The sequence below is a fragment of the Pseudoliparis swirei genome, chromosome 18 (assembly GCF_029220125.1).
Source record: "Pseudoliparis swirei isolate HS2019 ecotype Mariana Trench chromosome 18, NWPU_hadal_v1, whole genome shotgun sequence".
Lineage (NCBI taxonomy): Eukaryota > Metazoa > Chordata > Actinopteri > Perciformes > Liparidae > Pseudoliparis > Pseudoliparis swirei.
In genome coordinates, this window is record NC_079405.1 from 22,245,094 (window position 1) to 22,268,977 (window position 23,884).

The 23,884-nt window shown below is 43.9% G+C and overlaps 2 protein-coding genes across 2 annotated transcripts; both read left to right on the forward strand.

The window, feature by feature from the left end:
* Window positions 1-778: 778 nt before the first annotated feature.
* On the forward strand, window positions 779-20,171 carry efcc1 (EF-hand and coiled-coil domain containing 1). Its single transcript, XM_056436448.1, has 8 exons — window positions 779-1,610; window positions 2,852-3,261; window positions 13,560-13,711; window positions 14,260-14,395; window positions 15,356-15,512; window positions 17,211-17,369; window positions 17,947-18,016; window positions 18,191-20,171. The coding sequence occupies exons 1-8, from the start codon at window positions 924-926 to the stop codon at window positions 18,322-18,324; spliced, it is 1,905 nt and encodes a 634-aa protein (XP_056292423.1). The 5' UTR covers window positions 779-923; the 3' UTR covers window positions 18,325-20,171.
* A 1,634-nt stretch (window positions 20,172-21,805) lies between these two features.
* cfap57 (cilia and flagella associated protein 57) lies at window positions 21,806-23,870 on the forward strand. Its single transcript, XM_056436811.1, has 6 exons — window positions 21,806-21,962; window positions 22,197-22,513; window positions 22,604-22,863; window positions 23,292-23,457; window positions 23,540-23,692; window positions 23,853-23,870. Exons 1-6 carry the CDS (start codon window positions 21,806-21,808, stop codon window positions 23,868-23,870), a joined length of 1,071 nt encoding a protein of 356 aa, XP_056292786.1.
* The last annotated feature ends 14 nt before the right edge of the window (window positions 23,871-23,884 follow it).

The window sequence follows — 23,884 nt, forward strand, 5'->3', positions numbered from 1 at the left end:
AATGTTCCTTGATTTAGGTCGCGGGTTGTCATTCAGGGGTGATGGTGGCCAGCCAGACCAGTGAAGAACCACTGTCCCAGACCAGTGAAGAGCCACTGCTCCAGATCACATCTGTAAAACATGTTCTTTGCAGCTCACAATTATTTGTTGAGTTATGTCCTTCTCAACTGTGCTTTGACCAAAGTTAATGTAATAACGTGCCTTTGATACAGTAATGTGGTTTACAACAATAAATATAATTTAATTAAATGGATTTATATGTGTGAACGAGACAGTTGCTTACATTTATATGGACGCATGTACACTATGTTTTACACTCAAATAAACAATAATCAAATGCAAAGATATACTTAACAACATGTTCGGGAGTAGTGAAATGTATAGTGTTACAGTTAAACCCGGCCGGGCAGCCATGATTTAGGGCATAAGGCATAAAGCAAGGTGCAATAATAAAGCCCATTATGATTTTTTTAGCCCTGAGTAAAAGAGCACGCAGTTAAAATTCCTCAGTTAAACAAAAAAAAGACAGAATAGCTCTGCCCCACCGGGTATTAGTCTCCTGGGCTTCTTACATCTTAACAAGGTCTGACCCAAAGCGAATGACAAAAGTTTACGCAGCTGGTGGCAATTACACTCCTAGCCACGGCGGTAGGAGACCGTCACAGTGGGGCTATGTGTGTATGTTACCGACTCCTGGTTGGGAACCCCTTTTTTTCTTCCTTTTTTTTAGGGGGGGGGCTAAATTCAAACTTGCTTCGTTTCTTAACACACGCCTCGTTTCAGCTGCGCCACTCCGCTATCGAGCTTCTCCGGAGAGGATGAACACGCACACGAACACGCACATGAACACGCGCGCGGGGCGAGGGTAGAAGGAACACGGTAACCGCGTTGAGTTTGTGGAAATATGGTGTTTCTCGGTGGGAATGATGGACGCAGTAGACTCCATTGATCCGTACAGCCGACCGGCGCGCAGGACACAATGGGTGGTCAGCACTCTGGCTTACCATTACGGACTGGACCGGGGGGTGGAGAACGAAATCATAGTTCTGGCTACCGGCTTGGATCAGTACCTCCAGGAGATATTCCATCATATGGACTATCAGGGCGGGGGTAAAATCCCCGTCGAGGATTTCAACATATTGTGTGACGTCCTGGGACTAAACAAAGACTCGGAGGACACGGAGTGCACCGGCGTTCTGGACAACCTGCCCGGCGAGCTCACCTTCAGACACTTCCACGCCAAGTTGTGCGGGTACTTCAGCACAAAGGCGGGGCGCCAGTACGAGAACGGCCGGCTGCTGGTCGGGAAGGACAGCGAGCACATAGAAACTCAGATCCGCCTGCGGAGCCCCCTGAGGCGGCGAGAGAAACTTCTGTCCGGGGGCAAGAGCGCCGCAGCCGCCGCTGGGGTTGATGGTGGAGGTGGGCGGCACGCCTCCGGCTGCAGGCTCGGGTCCTGCACCAAGGAGTGCTACGAGGAGATAGTGGCGCTGGAGGAGGCTGAGGACCGGGTAGCGAAGCTGGAAGACGAAAACGCAAGTTTGCGCGAGCTCATAGAGGACATGCGCGCGGCACTTCAGAGCAGCGACGCCCGCTGTTTGGCTCTGCAGGTGAGAGCACGAGGGCGCTGAACTCACACAACCCTGCTCAAGTTATCATTAGAAATGATCCAAGCAGCATTAGTTAATGACTTATGACTATTATTTCGGCCATAATTAACAAGTTAATGTGCAAACCCTTTTTGCAAGTAGTACCCACGTTTCTAAAAGTCCAATTAAACATGTCCACGAGTATTTCAAATTATGATAATCCATCAGATCTGTCGGCGTAAATGTCAATAAGTGATTCAAAAATGGTTTTATCTCAGGTAGGAGGAGTGTTGAATGAAAGTAGACAAAGTCACTGTCGTAGAGGAAAGTGAACGTCAGCTACGTTTGACACAACTGGCAACCCGCGGCTTCTAACTGATTCGCACTTGTTCAATAAACCGCTTATTCGTAAGCCAATTATTCCTACTTTGTGTAACATACTTATTTGTTGTTTGTTTATCATGTTCATTATCTCTTAAATTGCAATTATGTCTTCATGGGTGTATTTTATAAGCACCAATCGCCAGACCAGAGATGGCTTGTGTGTGCAAACATGCTTGATGATCGACTCTCACGTTTATAAAGGCAGACTCCAAGTGAGAAACATAATCGTAATTCATTGATGTGGGATTTAGTTAAGGACGTGATTATCACAGATCTAGAGACCTTTTCGGCATCCCAACGACCCAAATATTTCTCTTATGGCTTGAGCTATAACTGAGCTATAAGCTATAGGGCGTCAATTAATTATGTATTTGCCATTGACAAAGCATTAGTTAAAACTGAACTTAACTTAAACTGTATAGCTCGTGCAATAAAAACACTGTACAATAATAGTCATACCAGTTATTTTGTCTGTAGCATTTCAGCTATAGTGGATAATTTCCTTTTTTCTGGCTTATGGCTTATATTTATAAAACTTGTTTTGTTCTGTTTCTTTTTACTGTCTCTTGTTTGCACTATACCCTATGCTGCTGTACATCCTGTACATTGTATCATAACGCAGTACTACAAAATTACCCTTAATTGATTAACATTTATAACTGCAGAATTAATGGTCTATTTGAAAGGGAGAAATCCAACAGCTGCTGACTCACTCCTTATTATAAAAGTATATTAAAGACAGACCACAAATAAGATATATGTTTTTCGCAAACTGGTAACCCAAAATGTTGTTCTCAAGAAGTGGTCTAATTGGTTACAACATCTACATGTGTGTGATGGTGCAATTTGGTTACAAGGATATTCTTAATCTTTCTCAGGTGGGGTTATGGAAAAGCCATTCCAAGCATAAACCAGAGGAGAGCTGTCTCACCGCCCACCAGCAACAAGAGACCCAGAAGAGTTTGAGCAACCTGGAGAGCCTGCAGAACATCATCCACGAGATAGAGCTGCTGCGGAGCTCCAGAGACCTCCAGGTAGAGGAGGCCATGCTGTGTAACGAGAGGATGGAGCAGGAACTGTGGACCTCGAAGGAGACCGTGGCAACCCTGGAGGACTGCAACCGAACCCTGAAGAGGGAGCAGGTGGACATGAGGAGGAAGGTGGAGGAGGCCAGGCAGGCGCTGCTCAGCGGCCTGGGTAAGGTGAAGGAACTGGAGGCCAAGGCCAACCATGTGCCGACGCTGCAGAGGCACGTCCTCCAGCTGGAATCCGAGCTCCTCTACTACAGGTGAGAAACCCGGGAACACTGTCACACGAGTAGCATTTATTTAAATTTTTCACAACATGATCAACACCATAAAGTTACAATTTATTCCAACAAGTTGCGAATCGATTTGCAATGTCTAATTCGCACCGCCAGGCGAAATTTTGCGTCTATTGCAACCACTCGCGTCTGTACGTTGACTTTGCTTGGGATCTACTCGTGCAAACAATTCGTAACGCTTTTGGTAGGAATGCTCCATAAGAGAGTCCAAAAGTCTTATCTGTTATTTCCATTCGTGCAATTATTGTTGTTGGTCAGACCAAGCAGCGACCTCTGAAGCCAATGCGGAAGTTTAAGAAAAATTGCATTCTCTCTACTGACCATCAGGGGACGACTCCTCCAGTTGCGAAAAAGAAGTCTGATGGTTTTGAAGTCGATGAAAAATTCACTTTATCTCTCTTTTCAGATTTATTCCCTCAGTTTATGGTCTCAAGCTCTAGTTTCAAGTTTTCCTCAATACAGAAGCCCAAATGCCGAACTCAAGGCTTCAAAACGTCAGTTCACAAACCGATGTGTGACGTCACAGCATTGGTGCTGCTCTCGCTTACAGGAGCTAACTGGCTAATTGAGGTAGCAGTTGTCGAGCTAGCTATCTGAAGAAGTAGGGGCCATGGGATTGGCTGACAGGTGAGGGGGCGGTGACAACACCATGGTCATGAAAGGTGACGTGAAATTAGAAGTGATAATATGAAAAGGGTCATAAAATTGCTATAAACTATAAATGGTATGGTATTAATTGGGAAAAATAACAACATAAAAACTGTTGATTCTGACTTTTGCAAAGGGCATTTGGGAATTATGTATTAAAGTAGGATGAAAGAAAATGTGGTTTAAGAATTATTGTTAAATTTATACAGATATACATTTTTTTATGTATTCATGTGATTGCTAACATTATGTCATGGTTCTTTTTCTGGTAACGATGCAAAATACAATTTACGGCCTCAGAATTACTAAAAGCCTGGCCACTGGCCCACTGGAAAGTGAGATTCCTGCAGTGGCAATATACCATTTGCAACTGACATATTGATATTGATTCTCTTTAGACATATTTAAGAGGTATCATCTTGTGATTTTTTCACTGGCGACGTGGAAATGCAACAAATGTCACAGAGAGAGGGCATAGACTAGACAAGGCCCTTTTTTTTACCTCTTATTTATGGCTGTCAAAACACTGAGTAAAACAAGTGTCAGGCAATTCATCATGTCTTGAAAAAGAAGAACTTGTTTTAGCCTTTGTGGCCAGAGTGAGCCATAATAAATAATAATCCCTCCTTGAGTGAAATGACTCTTGTTTACTTCTGGCCACACGCCTGGAAACCTCCGCCATGCTACTTATAAAGGCTTGATGTGGTGTACTTTCACAATTTTCAGACTTGTTGTGTTTGAGTCTATTTACCAGGCGTCGTGTGTGGCGGGCCAGTCCCGCCTGAGCTCCGCTACTGTTCATTTTGGTGGAAGTAAGGGTGTAATTGGACTTTTTAAAGTACAAAGCCATTGGGTTCAATGTTTATCTCTGCGTCTTTTGTCCCTGCTCAGACTATATAATCAGTGTCTGCAGGTCTAAGGTAGCATGTCTCTAAATAGTTGTAACATCTACTGTTATCATAGACTCTGAAGACACAGTCACATACAACCCAACCTATATGAGTAAAGTCTTCTCTCCTACCTGCCTTAAGATGATTCTAAATAACACATTTCTCAACAACAATACCGTTCTTTTATCCCTAAACTCCGCTAATCTATGCAGACTGCGTTCCAAAGTCTTTTCACTGCCCTTCTATTGATACCCTAATAGAAAATAATTCAACGCCACAAAAGCCCTGACTTGTCAAGAGCGAACTCCATTGAGTGAGAACCTCAACGGACTGACCCGTTCTCATCAATCTCTCCGCTCACTTCTTTCACTCTGCTCCCAAAGGAACAATACTGCACAGGCACCCCCGTCCTATATGGATCTTAGCAACCAAGCCCCATGAATATTCCCCCCTGAAAGCCTCAATGCTTGCTCAGTTGCATCTTATCTGAAGACGGGGCTGGGGGGAAGGTGCGAGTTTCGCTCCTTTCACATCAGGGGGCGTGAGCTATCGACTCAAAAGCCCATGTCGTTTGAGTATAAAAATCTGAGTACCGTACGGGTACACACATTCTCTGAGCTTTTTGACCACTTTTTGAAGGTGTTTCACTTAATATGAGACAACAAGAGACTCCGCCATTAATATAAGTTTTAAGTAATGTTAATGTTAGCTACCTACAGATATTGGCATCTGGCTGCGTTCTTCCGCATCTTTTCGCTATCCTCCGTCGTCGTTGCCACCGAGATGGGGAGGTGCTGGTGCAGCGACGAATGATTTCGGAGTTGGTTGGCACGAGAAATAAAGTAAGCCGTCATTTTTTATCCCGAAACACATTGGAAACATGACAATGAATCCCGCACAAAGTCTGCAAAGTAGCAGCCAGCAAACCAATTTTCTGTGTAACACACCCGAACCTTCGTCTGACTCCCTCACAACTTCTTCACAGTTGGAGTTGAGCAATAATGTGTCACTGCCAGACACACACAGGGCTGAGGTGAAGTTGGTTCTTCAAATACTGAGTAGGTCGTATTATGACAGCATCTTTGGCGCTATGTTTCCCAACCTGGAATACCATGACATTTGTCTCGTTTTCAAATAGAGTCATGTATTTTCCCTTTGTTTCCCCTTTTGGCTTCGGACAGGATGTTTTGAGGACGAGGATGCCTTCAACTGTTAGACAGGTGAATTTGTTTAAATGGAAAGGTTACTTTTAATAAAAACTGATAAAAGAAAGGAAAAGTTTTGTCCCAAACCAAGACTCAATAAATGTTCTCTCTTTTCTATCAATGCAATTGTTTCCAACATTTTGGGTCTTAAATTATATTTGTCACAGTCTTCAAAAACATTGAATTTGACTTTAAAAATTACGCAAGAATCCCTGTTGGAGATGCAGTAGCGTGCCAAGCGTCGGTTGAAATGATTGACCGTAACTTTATTACTGAGGCTTATTTAATTTTTGAAATTTCCCGACTGTGGGACAAATAAAGGAATCACATATCATATTTCTAAACTGCTGTAACAAGTAATGGGATTAACTTGGGTGCTGCTGCTCAGAGAATCAGAGTTACAGGGCTGGGGGAGGGGGAGATCTGGCACTGCTACGGCCCTGTGGATTCCACTTAATGATAATAAAGATGAGGTTAGAAAATCCTTATTCATCCTTATGATATTAAAACAGCTAAAATTAGCACTAACCCACTAGGATAGCCACTCATTTTACTTAGCATCGGTGAATCACTGAGAATATTTTTCTTCTGCAATTTATACTTCTGGCACCCTTCCTCGTTCAACTTCTTCACCTTTTTCGTCAGATTGGTAAAAAAGAGACGGTTGACTTGTAAGTGTTGTTTTTAGTCCCTTGACCAGCTCTGTTCGTAGACACTCAACATTACATCCCACCTTCTTCATGGAGCTGGGCGATATGGAGAATTAATGACGATTTTATGAAGACATTTTCTGTGAAAATAATCAGATTTTCTAAGAGATTTTTGTTCGTATGTTCTTCTTCTATCATTTTAGACAACATAATTGTGTATCAAGATATCTCTATATATGGTTTCACCATAATACGATTTGATATATTATCATATTGTATTATCGCCCATCCTTAATCCCTCATGAAAAAAGTATATTTTAGGCCTTTTAATGGCATCACTATTTTTTGCCATTATTGTCAAATCTGATGTGAATTTAGAAAGCTAGACAGCTTTACAAAGTGATTTTTTGTGAACAAATGAACATTCTTTGAACCTTTAACTAGCAAATTAGAAATGGCCAGCTAGCTATTGGTAGCTTGCGACTTGTTGGAGTTTCTTTAGATGAAACGTTAACGTTTTCTTTGTTGCCAGGTGTTAAATGAGAAGATTGATACCACGCTCAAGCAGGTATCAAACAGGCTGCTTAGCTTCTAGCTAAACCTAGACGACTGGAGCACCCTTAAAGTTAGTAGTTCATACTTTATATTCAATATAATTCAATTAGAACAAGATAACTAAGTGTCAATTGGACAGGTAATGGTGATATATATGTTAATTTATAGCGGGAAATTCTACTTAGTTGCTTTTGTAGACTGTTCCTCCATTTCCGGTCTTTGTGCTTTGTTACGTTAGCTAGCCAGCTCCTGGCTTTAGCTTCATATTCACTGTGTTCCGAAATATTGATTTCCTTTTTCGGGTTCATTATGATTTGGTGATACCATTTTCTCACCTAGAAAAAAAACCTTTTAATTCTCCATTGAAAGTCAGGAGGAAAATGTCGTCATCGGTATGAAACTTAAGATATGTGGGCGTTGTTGCATAACACATCTGTGATTCCTTTGGATTGAACGCCAGACCAGAACCGAGCAAGGCTCTGAGAGGAGTAGGTCAGCAAATTAAAGTCTTTGCATCGTGGGATGAATCTAAAATACTACTTTCAATTCTGCATTCTACTCTAAAAGGCAAATGGAGTCTAAATCACAGTGACTGTAGCCTGTGGCGCTCGGTGGGCCAGAGGGATGAGACAATGGGGAGCACAGCGGTTAGGAACGAAAAAGAAATGAGGGGGAGGAAAGTCTACCATCTGGAGGAAGGAGCAAACACTCGACTGTTTGTTCATGAAATGACGGACATTTTTTTGTTCGACCCGCCAGAGAGGAATGGCTTCATTCAGCTTTCCAGCTTCTTCTTTTTTTGTGTGTGCTCCAAATAATCTAGAGTGGAGACTGGAGACTGTAAACTGACTTGCGTTCCAGAACGTCTTCATATTTGTTATCGTCTCCATTCCAGGTGTCTCTATATATAGTCCTGGGATTTCTCGAGAGCCAAGCACATGTCTCCTAAGTTATCAAGTTTAAACCTCTATTTTTCCTTTTTTTCCCGGCATGCCGGCAGACTTCCTCCCTCTATGCCTCAAACCCTTGGCCCTCTGTAGTCCATCCCCAGGGGAGGCATAATCTCCCGGCCTCTTCATGCTCCCTGCGGGGCGTCCGAGAGTGGAGAAGTAGAGGGAGTCTTTTGCGGACCGCTTGTCTGCCTCTGCGCAAAAGCTACGGCATTGTGTGGGAGCAAGTGTCGCTGCAGCATTCTATCATTTCTATAATAATGTGCAGAACGACACACTCGAGAGATGTCTGGGATCCTCGGCATTCTGCTGCCTCTTATTCTTGAACAGCGTTCAAGAACCTCACACTGCCAAGTAGTGGGCTCATTTTCACATTTGAGCCACTGCCCTACTTGCCCTCCCTCTGGTTTTGGGGTATGCTGACATCAGCAGAAATACATCACACACTAAATATCTTATGAAACTCATGCCACCCATGCTCGTTGGACTTCGCTCCCTCTCCTTTTCAAACTCTCGTCTGAGGGGGGTTTCTCTGCACTTTGCTCTGCAAATGTTACAGCCCTTGTTTTTTGGGTGGGATTAAGTCCTCAGCTAGTGCTAAATAATCGCCACGTCCCTGAAGCCTCCTCATTTGTATCCCGGAAACCGCCCTCATTGTACGTGACCCAAGGAGATTAATATCCGTCAGCTCGAGTAAACCTGACCCCAGGGCACCCTGACGAGCACCGAACTTCAAGTTCAAACTCCGGTATAGCGTGAAACTCGTTCGTAAAAAGCGCTCGTCCGGGGGGATGTTGGGTTGTGTTGATGGAAAGTTCACTTCAGCGGCGCACTGTGATAAACACGGGGAGGACTCTGGGTGTCCCGGCTCTAACAACAAACAGCTGGTCTACGCCCCCAAGAGGCCAGAAGAAAAGCTTTAGTCTTCTGCTAATAGGGAAGAATACAGGATCCTATTAATTAGAAATGCAGTAGAAGTTCCCTCCTGTGTGTGTGTTCTTGTGGGATGTAGTAAAGATTACTAATACTAATCTACGTATGATAACATGTCTTTTTTGCTTCGCTGAAATACAATGTATGATATAGTCACATGCATTACAGACATTCTTGAATTTTCCTTTAAAAATGATTCCTCTCAGAATGTGATATTTTAAAAGGCTTAAGATTATTCCAAGTATCATATTAATGGCTCCAGATATATCCAGATACAAGACTGATCAAAGTAGAGGGTAACTTAAATTGTATTGCTCCCCTACTTCCTCGAAAACGACAAAGTACGATTACGGCTACATTCTCCCTCGATTGTCCGCTTGATTGATGACCTCAGGAAATGTTTTGTTTATTTCAATTATTTATTTTATGTCATTTCTATTCAACATCAGACAAAAGGCAGAGAGCACAAAATGCTGAATGTTCTTAAAGTTCTAATGCTTCAAGCAAGGCAGACCTTTTCTTTTTGTTTGCCACTTGGGGAAAGAAGAACTCCAAAACGAACTGACAGAGATATCCACTTTATAAAGTGTACTACTTTTTAAGTCAGAAGAAAAAAGTTAACGTTAAGCTATGATCAAACTACACCATGGTCACTGACTTCACACCACCTCCATTAAGCTAATAGCTGACCGGTGTTTGGCATGATGACGTTTATTGATCTCATTTAGCTACTTGTTCGCAACCGCCTTCTTTCAGACAATTACTGATGTTTTTTTATGTCGTAGAACGAAACATTGAAATCTCTTACACTTGTGTTTCACACATACCTTATTTCACCCAACAACAACAACAAATGCGAGTCATGAGAGTGCTGTGATTGCTCCTTATTTCCTTCGCATTGAAAATGCGGAAGGTTATGTTTTGATCGCTGTGTATTTATTTATTTGTTTGTATGCGTGTTACTCGCATAACACAAAAAGTATTAAACCGAATCGCATGAAATTTGGTGGGATGATTGGTTATTATCCGGGGACCATTTGATTAGATTTTGGAATCGATCGGGTCAAAGGTCAAGGTCAAGTTCATGAAAAGGTCAACATCTTCTTGATTCGCATGACATTTGGTGGGATGAATGGTTAATATCCGGGGACCATTTGATTAGATTTTGGGATCAATCGGGTCAAAGGTCAAGGTCAAGGTCATAAAAAGGTCAAAATCTTAATTTTAATCCAATTGGCATGCAACTAATGCCAAAATGTTCATAATTCAATGCTCAATCTTGTGATATGCGAAGGTATGCGCTCTACCGAGTGCCCATTCTAGTTGTATATGTGCAGTAAATCCAAAACAAGAGAGGCTAAAAAGCTTTGAGCAACATTAGCATTATTATTTTCTTTATGTTTATGTCCATCTCGCAAGTGTATGTGCAATATTCACTCTCCTTATGCCTTTTGTTTTGGTATCTGCCAATATACAACCCTAAGGGGGAAATATCCATGGATGTATAAAGACAACTGGATACAGCGTTGGAAGCAGGGCCCCGTTCATTACCACAGACTCTCAGTGGCACGTGAATGAAAACTGCAGAGTGTAAGGTTACCTGGATCCTCAGGCGGTCTTTTGCACCCGCGGGCCCAGGGTTCACATGAACGGAGGCGGGAGAACTTGGATTCACCACCTAAAAGAATTCTCTGATTTACAGATATCTCCTTCCAAATGTAAGTCTATGGGAAGAAACAGTCAAAGTGGGACCAATGGCATCCTGTGAGGGAGCCCACATTTGATTCAAAGCTCTTTGCTCTTCCTGCGAGTGCAGTAGCTTGCACCTAAATGCTCCACGAGTGGCTTACTTTGTCCGTCTGCCATTCAGTGCTGGGCAGCTAGTGCACAGTCAGAGCTTTTTCACCGCAAACCCGCTGCTGTTGGAAACACGGTTAACGAGAGCAGCGGGCCTGAACCAAACATTAAAGTAGGAAGCCCAAAAACAGTGAGCGGAAAGAAGCTAAAACACTCAAAGCAAAAGCACTCAATGAAGCTAAAACACTCGGACTGCAAATCAGGCGGCGTGTTTTTTTCTTCCTATGAGTGACACATGATATTGTAACCTGTTTATTAGTGCAGCTAACGTGTGAATTGTCACTTCACCACCACTGACACCGCTGCGTACATTTATGGACAAAAATGTACCCAGATTAGTCCCAACTGTATGTCAGCTTGGACAGCGGCTTTTAAACCGGAAAAGGTGCCTTGGCCCAAATACAGAGTTTTATAAATTTTGAAAGAACAATTAACACCAGCATTGATGTGTTTCATCCCAGTGCAGTGGTATCATTTAGTCCACACCACTTTAACCCTCCTGTTACCTTCGGGTCAATTTGACCCCATTCAATGTTTAACCCTCCTGTTACCTTAGGGTCAATTTGACCCCAGGCTGTTTTTCACTGTGTCAAACAAATAAGAAATATCAAATTTTTTATATATTTAAAGGGCTATTTAGGTAGTCAACAAACAAACATAAAGTACCTCACACTTAAACTTGGAAAACAATATGAATTCTAATAATTTTCTGGAGGTTTTAATTGCTGGGGTCAAATTGACCCCGAGGGTAAAATATGTCAGTAAATATAAAGGTAACAGGAGGGTTAAACATTGAATGGGGTCAAATTGACCCTAAGGCAACAGGAGGGTTAAACATTGAATGGGGTCAATGTGACCCTAAGGTAACAGGAGGGTTAAGTTGTTTTCGTGCAAGAAATGTGAGGAATGACCTTTAGGAGCTGTGGAAAATGTTCAACATTGGAATTGGAGTATATTGGGACACCATACAAAGATAAACTCTGGTATAAAATTCAACTTCAGTCGCTCACATTTACACTTACAACATACTTTGAAGTCCACAGTGTATTTTACTTTCCCTCCCAGCGAAATAAGTCTGAGAGTAGATATTTTCATTTTGGCAGGTCAAACCCCCCCGATGCTGCTTTTTGCATTCGTTACATTCGAGCAATGCGGCCGAAATACATCAAACTTCTTCGTCTGCTGCATCCCACAGTCCGATCCCGTTCCGGGATGTCTGCCTGGACTACTTTCAGGTGTCTGCGTTTATCCAGTTGGAATTCCCAATGCTCGGCACCATCACCGTCAGATGGAATCTCAGGCGCAGTCCAAAACCATTCAGAGCCAGGTGTCATGTGACAGCTTGGAGGTCAATCTCATGCGCCATAGCTTTGAAACAAGAGGGTGTTTGTTTTGTCTCTGACGAGACACAATTTAAATTGAATTTCTTTTTTTTTTACTTCAATGCATGTCAATGGCCTTGCTACCTCCCACTAACCACCGTCAGTTAAAGTGCAATTGGTCACACCAACGTTCGCTTTGGAAAAAGGTCCTACGCCACTTCATTCCAGAGTCAGAGCATCTCCGCGGCAACCAGCAAAGCTTTGTGAGCGAGTTCTGGACCGTGCACCAGCTTCGTGGCCCTCGGGAACACCCCCCCTCCTTGTTCTTCCACCGTGGCCCCCACTAACTTAAACACGACTCTTCTGATTGATTGCCTGAAATCATGCCGCGATTATTGACCTTCAGTGAAATCACTCGGTTTCACCCCACTTTATGCGCCAAGGAACCCAAAAGTAGAACACAGAGGTCATGTTGTGTTACGGCATATAGTCGGCCTCGTGCCAACAGGATATAAGTACGAGTGCTCTGTGACTTTTTCTTTTCTTTCCCTCAGTCAGGCTGTTGAAAAAAGACCAAATTCTTTCTTTTTTTCCTTTTTTTTCCAGCAAGACATCATCATCTGGAAACACTTATGCTGTGATTTACGCAGGCCCCCTATCGGATTTCCCCCCAACACAAAAGAGCAGACGGCAGGCGAAACCTAGAAAACTCAAACCATCACAGAAAGATTGATCCGTGCAAACTGCGGCCTCCGTCTTTCTTTTCCTTTCTTTCTTTTCCTTCTTAAGTGACAAATGTTTGAATGTGCCCTTGACACGAGGGAAAACCAAAGTCTTTTCATCTGCAGATTAAGCGAGCGTAGGAAACTGTTCCCGTGCTTTGGACAAGTCTTTTGTTCCACCCAGTGTCACATCTTGCAAACGAACTTGTGCGCAGCAACAGCGCCTTTCTACCACTGACCCACTTTTACTGTAAAAGAGTCTTAAAGATGCCTTGTCTGGCTTCAATTACCCCGCCCACATTTTGGCGTCCGACATCACAGGCCTATAAAAGTATCGTGGCGGTTGTAGATGTGGCTTAATACACACCGCCTTGTGTTACTCGATATGTTCCCTGTGATGCCGGCAAATGGTTTGAAACCAAACTTTTTTTCGCGTCCGTGCAAAATGCCGACGGGCAGGTTCGGCGCCCTCGGCCCCGCGAGCCAGTCAGACCGCTGTTTCTAACTCGCTGTGCTCCTTCTCTGTTCAGGTCGAAACTGCAACTCCCAGGCAGCACCGGGGCGGAGCAGCAGCAGCAGCAGCAGCCCGGCGTCGGCAACAGGCCGGGCCAGAGATGCTGCTCGGACTCCCAGCACGACCGATGCTCTCCGACGGGGCGCGCTGTGACCACGCCGGATAAAAGTGAGACACACTGCTCGTAAAAGTCCAGAGTGGAATGTACGTCTCTCTCTCTACATATCTGGCTGTCGATGACGAGAGTAACTCATCCCAATAGGAACCAGTCTCACTATTCAAAGCAATTGTTATATAACCTCTATCGGGCTTCAACTCCTTTTTGTGTAATATTTGTTTCATAAAACACTTGTAGAAAATATTGTGTGAGTGTAAAAAGTAACTCTGAGACCAAAGGGACACGGAACCAGCAGTCCAAACCCCACAGATGTTCAGTTGTCGATGATATGAAACACGGAGAAGCGGGACATCCTCCCGATGGAGAGGCTGGAGCCACAGATCAGATGGGATTTTTGCCTGAAAACAATAATTTGGCCACCCAAATAGTTGCAGATCGATTCTAGCTTGATCGACTAACCGATGAATTGTTCTAGCTCGAGTCTCAATCCTTTCTCTTCCCTCCCTCCCCCACCCCCACGCGCCTTTGGCTATACATCCCTCTATGGTAATGACTGTAGTGCTCGCATTAACCCCGATGGCGTGTTGTGGTCCTTTAGTGGAGGAGCAGCTGTTCCGTTCGGTGGAGGGCCAGGCGGCGTCCGACGAGGAGGACGACAAGTGGACCGACGATCAGCAGCGGCAGGTGGACGAGGTGAAGAGGATCTTGACGAGGCTGTCCTGCTGCGGGGAAAGGTACCGCACGTTCCTCGCAGAACCCGATCTCAAAGCGGGCCACACAGCTCACGGCAGTTGCTGTCTATGACGTTAACGTTACATCTTCTACATATACTATTCGAATTAGTAGAAATATATACCATAATGTTTTAGGGTGTCTGTTTAAGGTTGGTCTTTTTTGCCTCCAAGACTCATAAAAAACAACAACAAACTGCCAAATATGTATATATATATATATATATATATGCCTTTCAAAGTTGATGTATTATATGGAGTTTTTCTATGAGAGTCCATTTAAGACTCTTAAGATGATAATGTAAACTGTAACAGAGACATTATAATCTACCACATGTCTATGTAATAATAAATCTAAATTGTTGACCTGAATTGCTTAACAAGCATATTTCATTAAAAATGCAGCACAAAGTGGGCGATCCCTGAGGATATTAAAAAGAAAATGGAAAAGCGTTGAACATTTGTTTTGAACATTTGTTTGCAACATAAACAACACAACCTCATTTCCATTCATGCTAATAAGTCAAATTGAAAATGCAATTTTTGAATAATTAAAAAAAGGAAAAACAGCATTTGACATTTCATTTTAAAAGACTTATTAACCTGCTGTACAGTGAACATTGATCAAACAATATGCAAAAACAGCACTCCCAGTCTAAAGCATTTACATTTACATATGACGCTGTGCACTTTTGGTGTCAAAATGAAAATGCAATCAGTCCCATCTTCAGTTAACTCAAAGAACTTATGCACGTGTGGAAAACACCATTTTCATTGTCACGTTCACATTATAATTTTGATAAAGTCCCCTATGGGTTTCCATACAGGAATTTAGATTTGATCCTATTTCAAAACACAATAGATATCTGCAACACGTGGGAGGGATTATTTGTCAACGAGGCAACAGGACGTACGCCATGCTAGCTTGTGTGCTAAAAATCTTGCCCTGTTTTTGTTGATCAGGTGCGACGACAAGGCGTTCAAGAAACTGATGTCCAATTACGGGAGCTCGAGGAGCGAGGAGAGCTGCAGCGCTGTGGTGGAGCTCCTGGAGAGGGTGGCCAGGTTGCATAAGCAGCTGGAGCTGAAGGAGAGCCAGGCGGAGATGGACATGGACCAGGTACTGACCACCACTGACCTCCCATCACGCCGGCTGGTGGGCGGCTCACGGGTCCGCTGGATGCGTTGACATGAAACAGTTGTCTCTGGACAGCGTCCCGCCTCGCTTTGCGTCCAGCGTCACTCTGTGGCCGCGGCCGGGTGCCGGTAGGCTAGATCAGAGAGTTGTTATGAAAGTGGAGGACTCGAAAGGCCGAACCACAGCCAGTGGCATCATCCTGCAGCTTACACCGAACCAAACCTCTGGAAACCAGAGCCTCCAGAGTGTGAGTGTGTGTGTGTGTGTTTGCAGCTGTTTCTCACTGGAGACGAACCATAGAAACACTCATCCCCCCCCCCCCTGACCCCTCTTGTCCCGCGTGACACTTATCATAAATTAAAGCCCTCCCGTTTCAGCCAAGTCGTGTTTTCACAACACAGGAAGACGGGGAGAAGGGGAGCCACGCCGTAATGTGTTCCCAGAACGTCTCCGTGCTCCGAGAGGAAAAGTCCAAGCTAAACAAAGTCACCACTGTGAGGCTTTGTTTATGTGCAGGATGCGCGGGGTGAGACCTCTGTCCTCCAGTGCGCCATGACGTAAAGGTGCACCGCAGCGATTTCCAACCCTTTTGGCAGACACAATCTACATTGCAATAAAAGACTCACTCTCGCCCTTAACATTCGACAAACATTTACGTTGGGTATATTTATATTGAATTAGGATGTTAAGCAGGCCCACAGGGCAATAATGTATCATTCACGAGGTTGACACATCCAGCTGCTCTTGTAAGATCGTCAACTCATGTACATCCTGAGAATATATAAATATATATATATGTTTCTTCAGAAAACAGGAAAAGACTGACAGTGTTGGGTTTTGGTGACAATAACAAAAATAACTAATAACATCTGTCCATCAATCTTTTAAAATTAATTTTTCTGGCTAGGGTTTTATTTTCAATATTCTAAATACATATTCAATGGAAATATATATTTTGTATATCTATGTATACATATGGTTAATATAATATATGTATACACAGCCTTTCAGATTATTGAAAGAGTGTTTCAAGGTTTTATTGTTCCTCTATAATATTGAACTGAATATTTGGACTTTAAGTCGGACAAACTGCGTGCATGTTGGAGGGCTGTGGGGCGACTGATCGAGAGCCGCTTGTCGCTTGTTTCCTGAGTTTTGTTGTAACCAGGCAGCATCCTCCAAATCTGCAGAGCGAAGCTGATGCGGACTGACTGTTCTTAAAACTTGCATCCTCTCTTCTGGCCATCAGGGGGGCGACTCCTCTGGTTGTATAGAAGTCTATGCCTGCAGAGCCTGAAGCTCCCCCCCCCCCCTACTGCTGCTGCACAGAGGCTGCCACTTGTTTATTTGAAGTGTATTGAAAGTGTGACACTGCAATACACCCACCAACTTTGAAGCAGATCGCATGAACAGTTCTCGAGCTATGCAAGACACACTTTATAGTGAGATTTGGGCATTTCAACTGTACCAAAAGGAAAACTGCTGTCAAGTGGTGAGGTTCTCTATTTATTAAATGAAAAAACAGTTACAATAGATTAAGTCATAACATTAAAATTGCTTTGGAAAACTTTTTTTTACATTAAGATAAACCACAAGAGGAGACCCGACCCTATATGCCAGGCAGAGGGAGGTTGCCATGCTTTATTGTGACGATGTGTGTGTGTGTGTTGTGTCTTCCAGATGAAGGACTCTCTGGTGCAGGAGCTGCAGCAGAAGGCAGAGGAGACCGAGCTGCTTCAGGTGGAGCTGCAGATGCTGGAGACGGAGCGGGTTCGTCTGTCGCTGGTGGAGGAGAAGCTGGCGGACATCCTGCAGCTCCTGCAACAGCTCAGGGACCTGGTCAGTCGCATTTAAACGACACCATAGAGTCTGACCTGGTCAATTCTGACTTTGGGGTCAAAGCTACTGACAGCCAAGACATGTTGTTCTTTACCATTTCTACAGCCCCCAACATATTGTTTAGATTTGTTGTTGTAGCACCGTAAAAAAACATCCTGTTTCTACCTCCATGGGAAGTCAAACTGAAACTCAAAGAAAGGGAAATCATTTTGTCCTGTTGGCAGTTGAGAGAAAAGCCACCCACGCTGCACCGGGATGAGTTTTCCTAGTTAAGACACATCAGAAAAGCAAATACGAGTCTTTACCAGCAGGAGTTGGAGCACAGAGCTCCACGTGGACATGAACTCACTTTGCCAGCAGACGTCTTACCTGCCATATGAATGTAATAGCTTTTTTGGGGTCTTTTTTTTGGTCCAATCTTTTGTTTTCTAACCCCACTGGGATTGATTATAGACCTCATTTCAGTTGCTGAACATATGTGCGAGAGCAAGACGCAGATTGCCCGTTAAAGTGAACCCGTTAATGGCCTGGCGGGTCGTCTGAGAACAGCTCTCTCTCTCTCTGTCTCTCGTTTCAGAACGTCTCGCGGCGATCCCTCGGGAAAATCTTGCTCAGCACTTTGGGGTCCTGCAGCGACCCGCAACACGGTTCGTAGAGCGCACACGGCCAATAAAACACCGATACCATGTCCGGTGAAATGCGAGAATGAACATTTACGGTCACTCTGGGCTTCGGATTGAATACAATTCCTCGCTGGGGTCGTCCCGTAACAACACTCCCTCGGCGGTGACATCTGTTCTGTTTTTTGTTGTATTGCACAGGGAAAGCTCACATTCTGGAAGTGCTCAACGCCCTCTATCATGAACTGGCCGCCTGCGAGATCCTGTCCGCTGGTGGACATTTGGAGCGAACACAGAGTCAGAGGTCTCTGAGCGCCCTCTTCATCTCCTGCTAATCAAGACCGCCCCTTGCTGGACCAGCAGCGCTCCGTCAGCCTGTCCAGAGAACACTGAGAGGTCAAAATACCAGCGGAATAATGTGCATAGTGTATTATATTGTAGCTCATATACTCCTCAGACCCTGCTATCTATAAAGGGATGTTAGTCTAGAATGTGTATAGCGAAGGGCTTTAGTACATATTAACGTAATTCCTCCATAGAAATTAATTTTCAAGAACTTTGAATTAACTCTTTTAATACAGAAGCCCTTAGAGGGAAGTAAGAATATAAAATGTATAACGATATAGATCAGACTTGGATGTCTGATCTAAATAGTTTTCTCTCCCGTGCTCATGACTTAAATATAGTTTAAAAAAAGGTTTTCCCAGATAATCCTTCTTAGTTCCTAGCATTTTGTTTTTGTTTGTCTATGAAAATATAAGCTAACACACAATATATGTACCCTGAGTTTGAGTCCATGGAGGAATTAAACCTCTCCCAGAAGAAATCCTGAATGTTTTTGTGAGAACATGGGGGAGTGGTGCACTGCAGCCTCTTGTGGCCAGAATGAGTATTACAACAACATTCATACACAACAGATGGAAAACATTTTTCAACTGTTCTCAAGTCATAAACTCAGGAGAGAAGAAAAAGGAATCAACTAAATTAGTTTGTTATACATGCCTCAAAGGGCTTCTGTTCGTTCATGATCCAATATGGATTTTATTTTCTTTGCCACAACAGAGTTCTGAATGTAAAAATGTTGAAATAAGCTAAACCTTAAAGGGGCATAAAGCAGTCTGTGAAATATATCGACCTCCACTGGTCACCCGGTCAACAACAAAAACAACCCGGATAGGATTTATAGAATTTAAAAGGAAACTCATTGTCTCATTGCATGCGCTTCATTCATATCAAGATCACATGTATCATAGCATGGTGACAAGGTGGTGTCATTCATGACGAAGGCCTCTGCATAGTTTTTGCACCGTTTCTTTCATCTGACCAAATATGGAGGGCACGATTGGTGCATACTCCGCGACCCTCGAGATGCCTTAGTGATGTGTGGCTGTGCGTGCAGGCGATTCATTCATCTGCATCGGCAATGTTGGGAAAACGTTGGCCATTTTGTATCTACCAGGTAATTGCATTCAGGTTCTCGTCTGTCAGTGCTCAATGAGTCACGTGAGCTGGGCCAATGGCTTCAATGTCTTTGTTTTGACAAAACGACACACTAAAGGTCCATGTACTCGTTCTTGTTCCAAAGCTTTTGACCGTATCACATGGTTTTCGTCGGCAGGCGTCGGGGGTTTTCTGTATGTACAGTATGTTTTCCATTAACCCCGCTCCCCTTTCTTTGTCCATGATTTGTGTTGAGGTTGAATTTGAACCTGAACCGAAGTCACCACTGGTTTGTCTGTCCTTCAGAGGCGACTTCCTAGTGCTGGAGTTTGCATAGGGGGGATAACTGTTGCCTAAATGCATCATGGTCTCTGTTCGCCTATGTATTCCGAACTGCTAAATGGACTGTTTTCGTTTGCTGAAATTGGTCAAATAATTCAATAAAGTCTTTTTTGTACTCCTTTTTAAAAATGTGTGGCCAGTTTGTTTGGCTGATAACAGAACAAATGTACAATTTAGATAAGACTCTACTGTGCCCCGGGGGAAACAACAAGTTCTCTCCATACAAACAATAAGAGAAAACAATCCTTCCCACCACCACGTTCACTGTCTTCCTATTCTTTCTATACTACAGCATTGCTCCTTCTGAAACATGAAACTCGTCTCAATATTAGAGCCTCGGATGCAAAAGACACTCAGTTGTGTTATTGAATCATGCCATTAAAGCCTTTGACGTTCGCAATCTGGATTGCTGTGTTTTCTTTAATATATACAGTTTATTAACGCCTGTAAAAAAATAAATGCCTCACTCCCACTGATGTCAACTCAATCAAACTGACCCGCATCAGGCTCTTAAATGTGAGATCAGATTCCCACCTTCCAAAATACAGTTTCATCAATTAGTTGTGTTTGCTTTGTTGTTTTAAAATATGATTTTTTTTTTGCTTGGTTATTCACATTTGCAGTCTGTAAACCATGATGTGGTCCCAACACTATTCAACCTCCTTGCCTCTGATATCACTCCTTCCACTGGCCTAAATATGAAAACAGCTGGTTGCATTATCTACTTCTTATTGCACAGATCTACTGGACACCTATTTCAAATGTAGCACGTTATTTATTGTCGAGCAGTAATCTATAGCATTGCATCTATTTCATAAAATTATATTGTGTGGAAAAATAGAGATGGCCAAGCTAGTACAGGACATTAAATACATAAACAATACATACAAAGAGGTCACCTCATTTCGCAGAGCCAGACGTATACGCACACACCCATCTGGAACATCTGTATGTAGACACACCTGCACAGAGTCAATACCCAGTATCACACAAGTACAATATATCCAGAAATTAAATGACAATATGAGTTGTTCTTCTTTGAGTACAGCCAACCTATTATAACAAATGACTTGGGGAATAGACACAACTGAACATCAGAAATAGGATATTGTAAATCGACAACTGGCACATCACCGGCTCAAGATTTATTTCCCAGGGACGTAGACAAATTTTTTCTTCATTAATCAGTATTTAAGAATAACACTTACTCTCTCTGTCATCAATTCCCCCCAAATGTGTTTGGATATCTGTCGGGGCATTTATTTGAGTTCTTGTGAGAATTTCGCCTCGACATGCTCCGTGGTGCTCATGTCTTCAGCTCTTTTGTCTTCTCACGACACAATGTGTTTCATGTGTTTCGTAACAACCAATTACTTGCTCACTTCAAGTTACAGTGATCAATAGAAAAATCATTTTGCCAATGGGTGCCCTTTTTTTTTGGTTTGAGCACCTGCCCCCCAAAATGTCTGTGCACGTGCCTGTGTAGAATTATATCGTATAGTCAGTATAATATGATAATAGACTATATGAAAATGCTTAAGTAAAGTAGACTAAGTAAATAAAAACTGTACAAGCAGTCCTACAATGCTGGAGCAGGTAACTTTACATTCCACCACGAGACAACTCGGGCCTTTAACACTCGGTTAGTTGAGTTGCGTCGCTAGGCAACCCCCCCAAAATCCCGCGAGACTTCATTAAGAAATATACGGACATCATAAAGTAGCAGGCAAAAACAACACTTTGCACATGAAAATGTAAATAAACGGGGAGGGATTGCAGTGGCTGTATGAGATGGTGGATACAGAGAGACTTGGGCAAAAATGAAGAGATTTCTCATTAAACAAATGTTCAAGTTATCGCGGGATATCTCGGGTTGCTTAGCGACGGGACTCAAATCACCCCTACTGTTCTAATCTGTCGCGTTTGCGACAGCTACAAGTAAATGGCTGTATCTTAGTTAAGCTCTTTAAAGTAGTAACGTTAAATAAATAGTTGTGTGCGAGGGAAAACTTTTTTTTAAACTCGACTGAAAAAATGTCGACCATCGTTGCCCAGTCTCATTTCATCTTCGGTCTGAGGACAGGTGTGAGCAATAACTTGTGTTTCTTCGACGAGCACACTGTCGTTTTCCCCAGCGGAAACAGCTGCGTGTGCTTCAACGTCGCCCAAAGATGTCAGAGGATCATTCCAGGTAAATTGAGACGTAATAACTAACGTTACTAGCCGACTTTTTAATGGCTTTAAAAACGAGAGCGTCAGAGAGCTTTATTTTTTAAGAATTAAAAGCGCCTCGCTAATGTCGTTTCCGTAAAGCCTGTTTGGGTGTTATATATCACGTAGTATCAGCCGGGCGCAATTTCATTTATTTTCTCTAACATTAGCTGTAGGTTAGTTGTCTCACATGCCCCATCTGCTGTCTCCGCAGGCTCGGAGAAAAGCCGGGGCATGCGCGCGCTGGCCATCAGCCCCAACCGGCGTTACCTGGCGGTGTCGGAGTGCGGCGAGACGGCCACCGTCACCGTGTTCGACCTGCAGCACGAGCAGGGCCGGAAGAGGAAAGTTCTGACCGCGGGAGACGCGGTCGCGTCGGACTTTATATGCGTGGCGTTCTCCCCCGATTCCAAGTACCTGGTCGGCCAGACGGGGGGCCCGGAGTGGATGCTGATCTTGTGGCTTTGGGAGAAACAGAAGGTCCTGGCAACGGTGAGGACCAGCAGCGACCCAAACAACTCCGTTACCCAGGTGAGTCGGCCGCGCGCCATGTATCAGTGCAGGCCACAGCGCATGCGTGCATCCTCCGAGCTCCTACTCCTTCACGGGATGTCCCACCAGGTCAGCTTCAGCCCGTACAGCAACACGCAGCTGTGCGTGAGCGGGCGCGGCGTGTTCAAGCTGCTGCGCTACTCGGAGGGGTCCCTGAAGCAGAGCGGCGCCCCCAAGGTGGAGTCCGTGGACATCCTGTGTCACACCTGGGCGTCCGGGGAGCGGGCGATCGCTGGAACGGACAACGGCAGGCTGCTGGTGTTCGAGTCCGGAGACCTGCGAGGAGAGATCAACGTGGCTTCCACCGCCGTGCAGCTGCATTCTGACAGGTCAGCGGAAGAGGAGTGAGTCGCTGTAAAGGTGTGGTGACGTCACGTAGCCAAAGGTTGTTTTCATTAAAGGTGACTGCCCTTTTTCCCTGTGAACGTTTTTTTTCTATTTTGTGGGAGTTTTTCCTGATCCGATGTGAGGTCCTGGGACAGGGATGTCGTATGTGTACAGATTGTAAAGCCCTTTGAGCAACATTTGTAATGTATGGGCTATACAAAATAGATTGAATTAAATAGTCTCGTGTGTCACATGCAGCAACATCTGCAGATGGGAGTTTAGTCTAAATGAATTTTATATCTTTGAAAGTTTATCACAAGTCCTACACACACACCAACTGTGACTTAATCCTCACATTCAATTCACATGCCTGGTTCTAAGGTTTTTGCTGAATATACTTGTTATTTTCTTTTCATAATTCACTGCACAGGCAAATGCAGATTAAGAAGATCAGAGGCAGTGACGTGGAAGAAGGTCCTCGCATCACAGCCATTCTGTCTTACTCCAAGGGCTTCGCGTGCTCTTTGGGACCCGGCGCCGTCTGTCTCTTTGAGAAGACCGAGGAGGACGGTTATAGAAGGAGCAGGGAGATGCGGGTGAGTGTTCATGCCGGTACCAGCGGTACTGCAGACTCTGTGCATGTTCCCAAGTGATCACATGTTTGTTCTCATCGGTCAGATCCCACCAGACCCATGCAGCAATGAGCTGACCTCGGCGGAATGCCAGGAGATCGACACCATGTGCATCAGTCCAGCAGAGGAGACTCTGGCCATCAGCACCGACAGAGGACAGCTGTACAGCTTCAGCCTCTCCTCTGTGCAGAGCCACACGGTAAAGTCCATTCTCCATGCACCATCACTGACACTTTGGCACTGTGTTTAAAACAACAACAACACAGCCTCATTTTTATCAGACCACTGTGTTAGCGGAGAGCTCTCGCAAAACATGGAGGCTTCATATCAAGGTCCTTGTCATAAACGTTTCTTACTAGGTAGTAGGCATCTTATAAGTCCTTAATAAGAT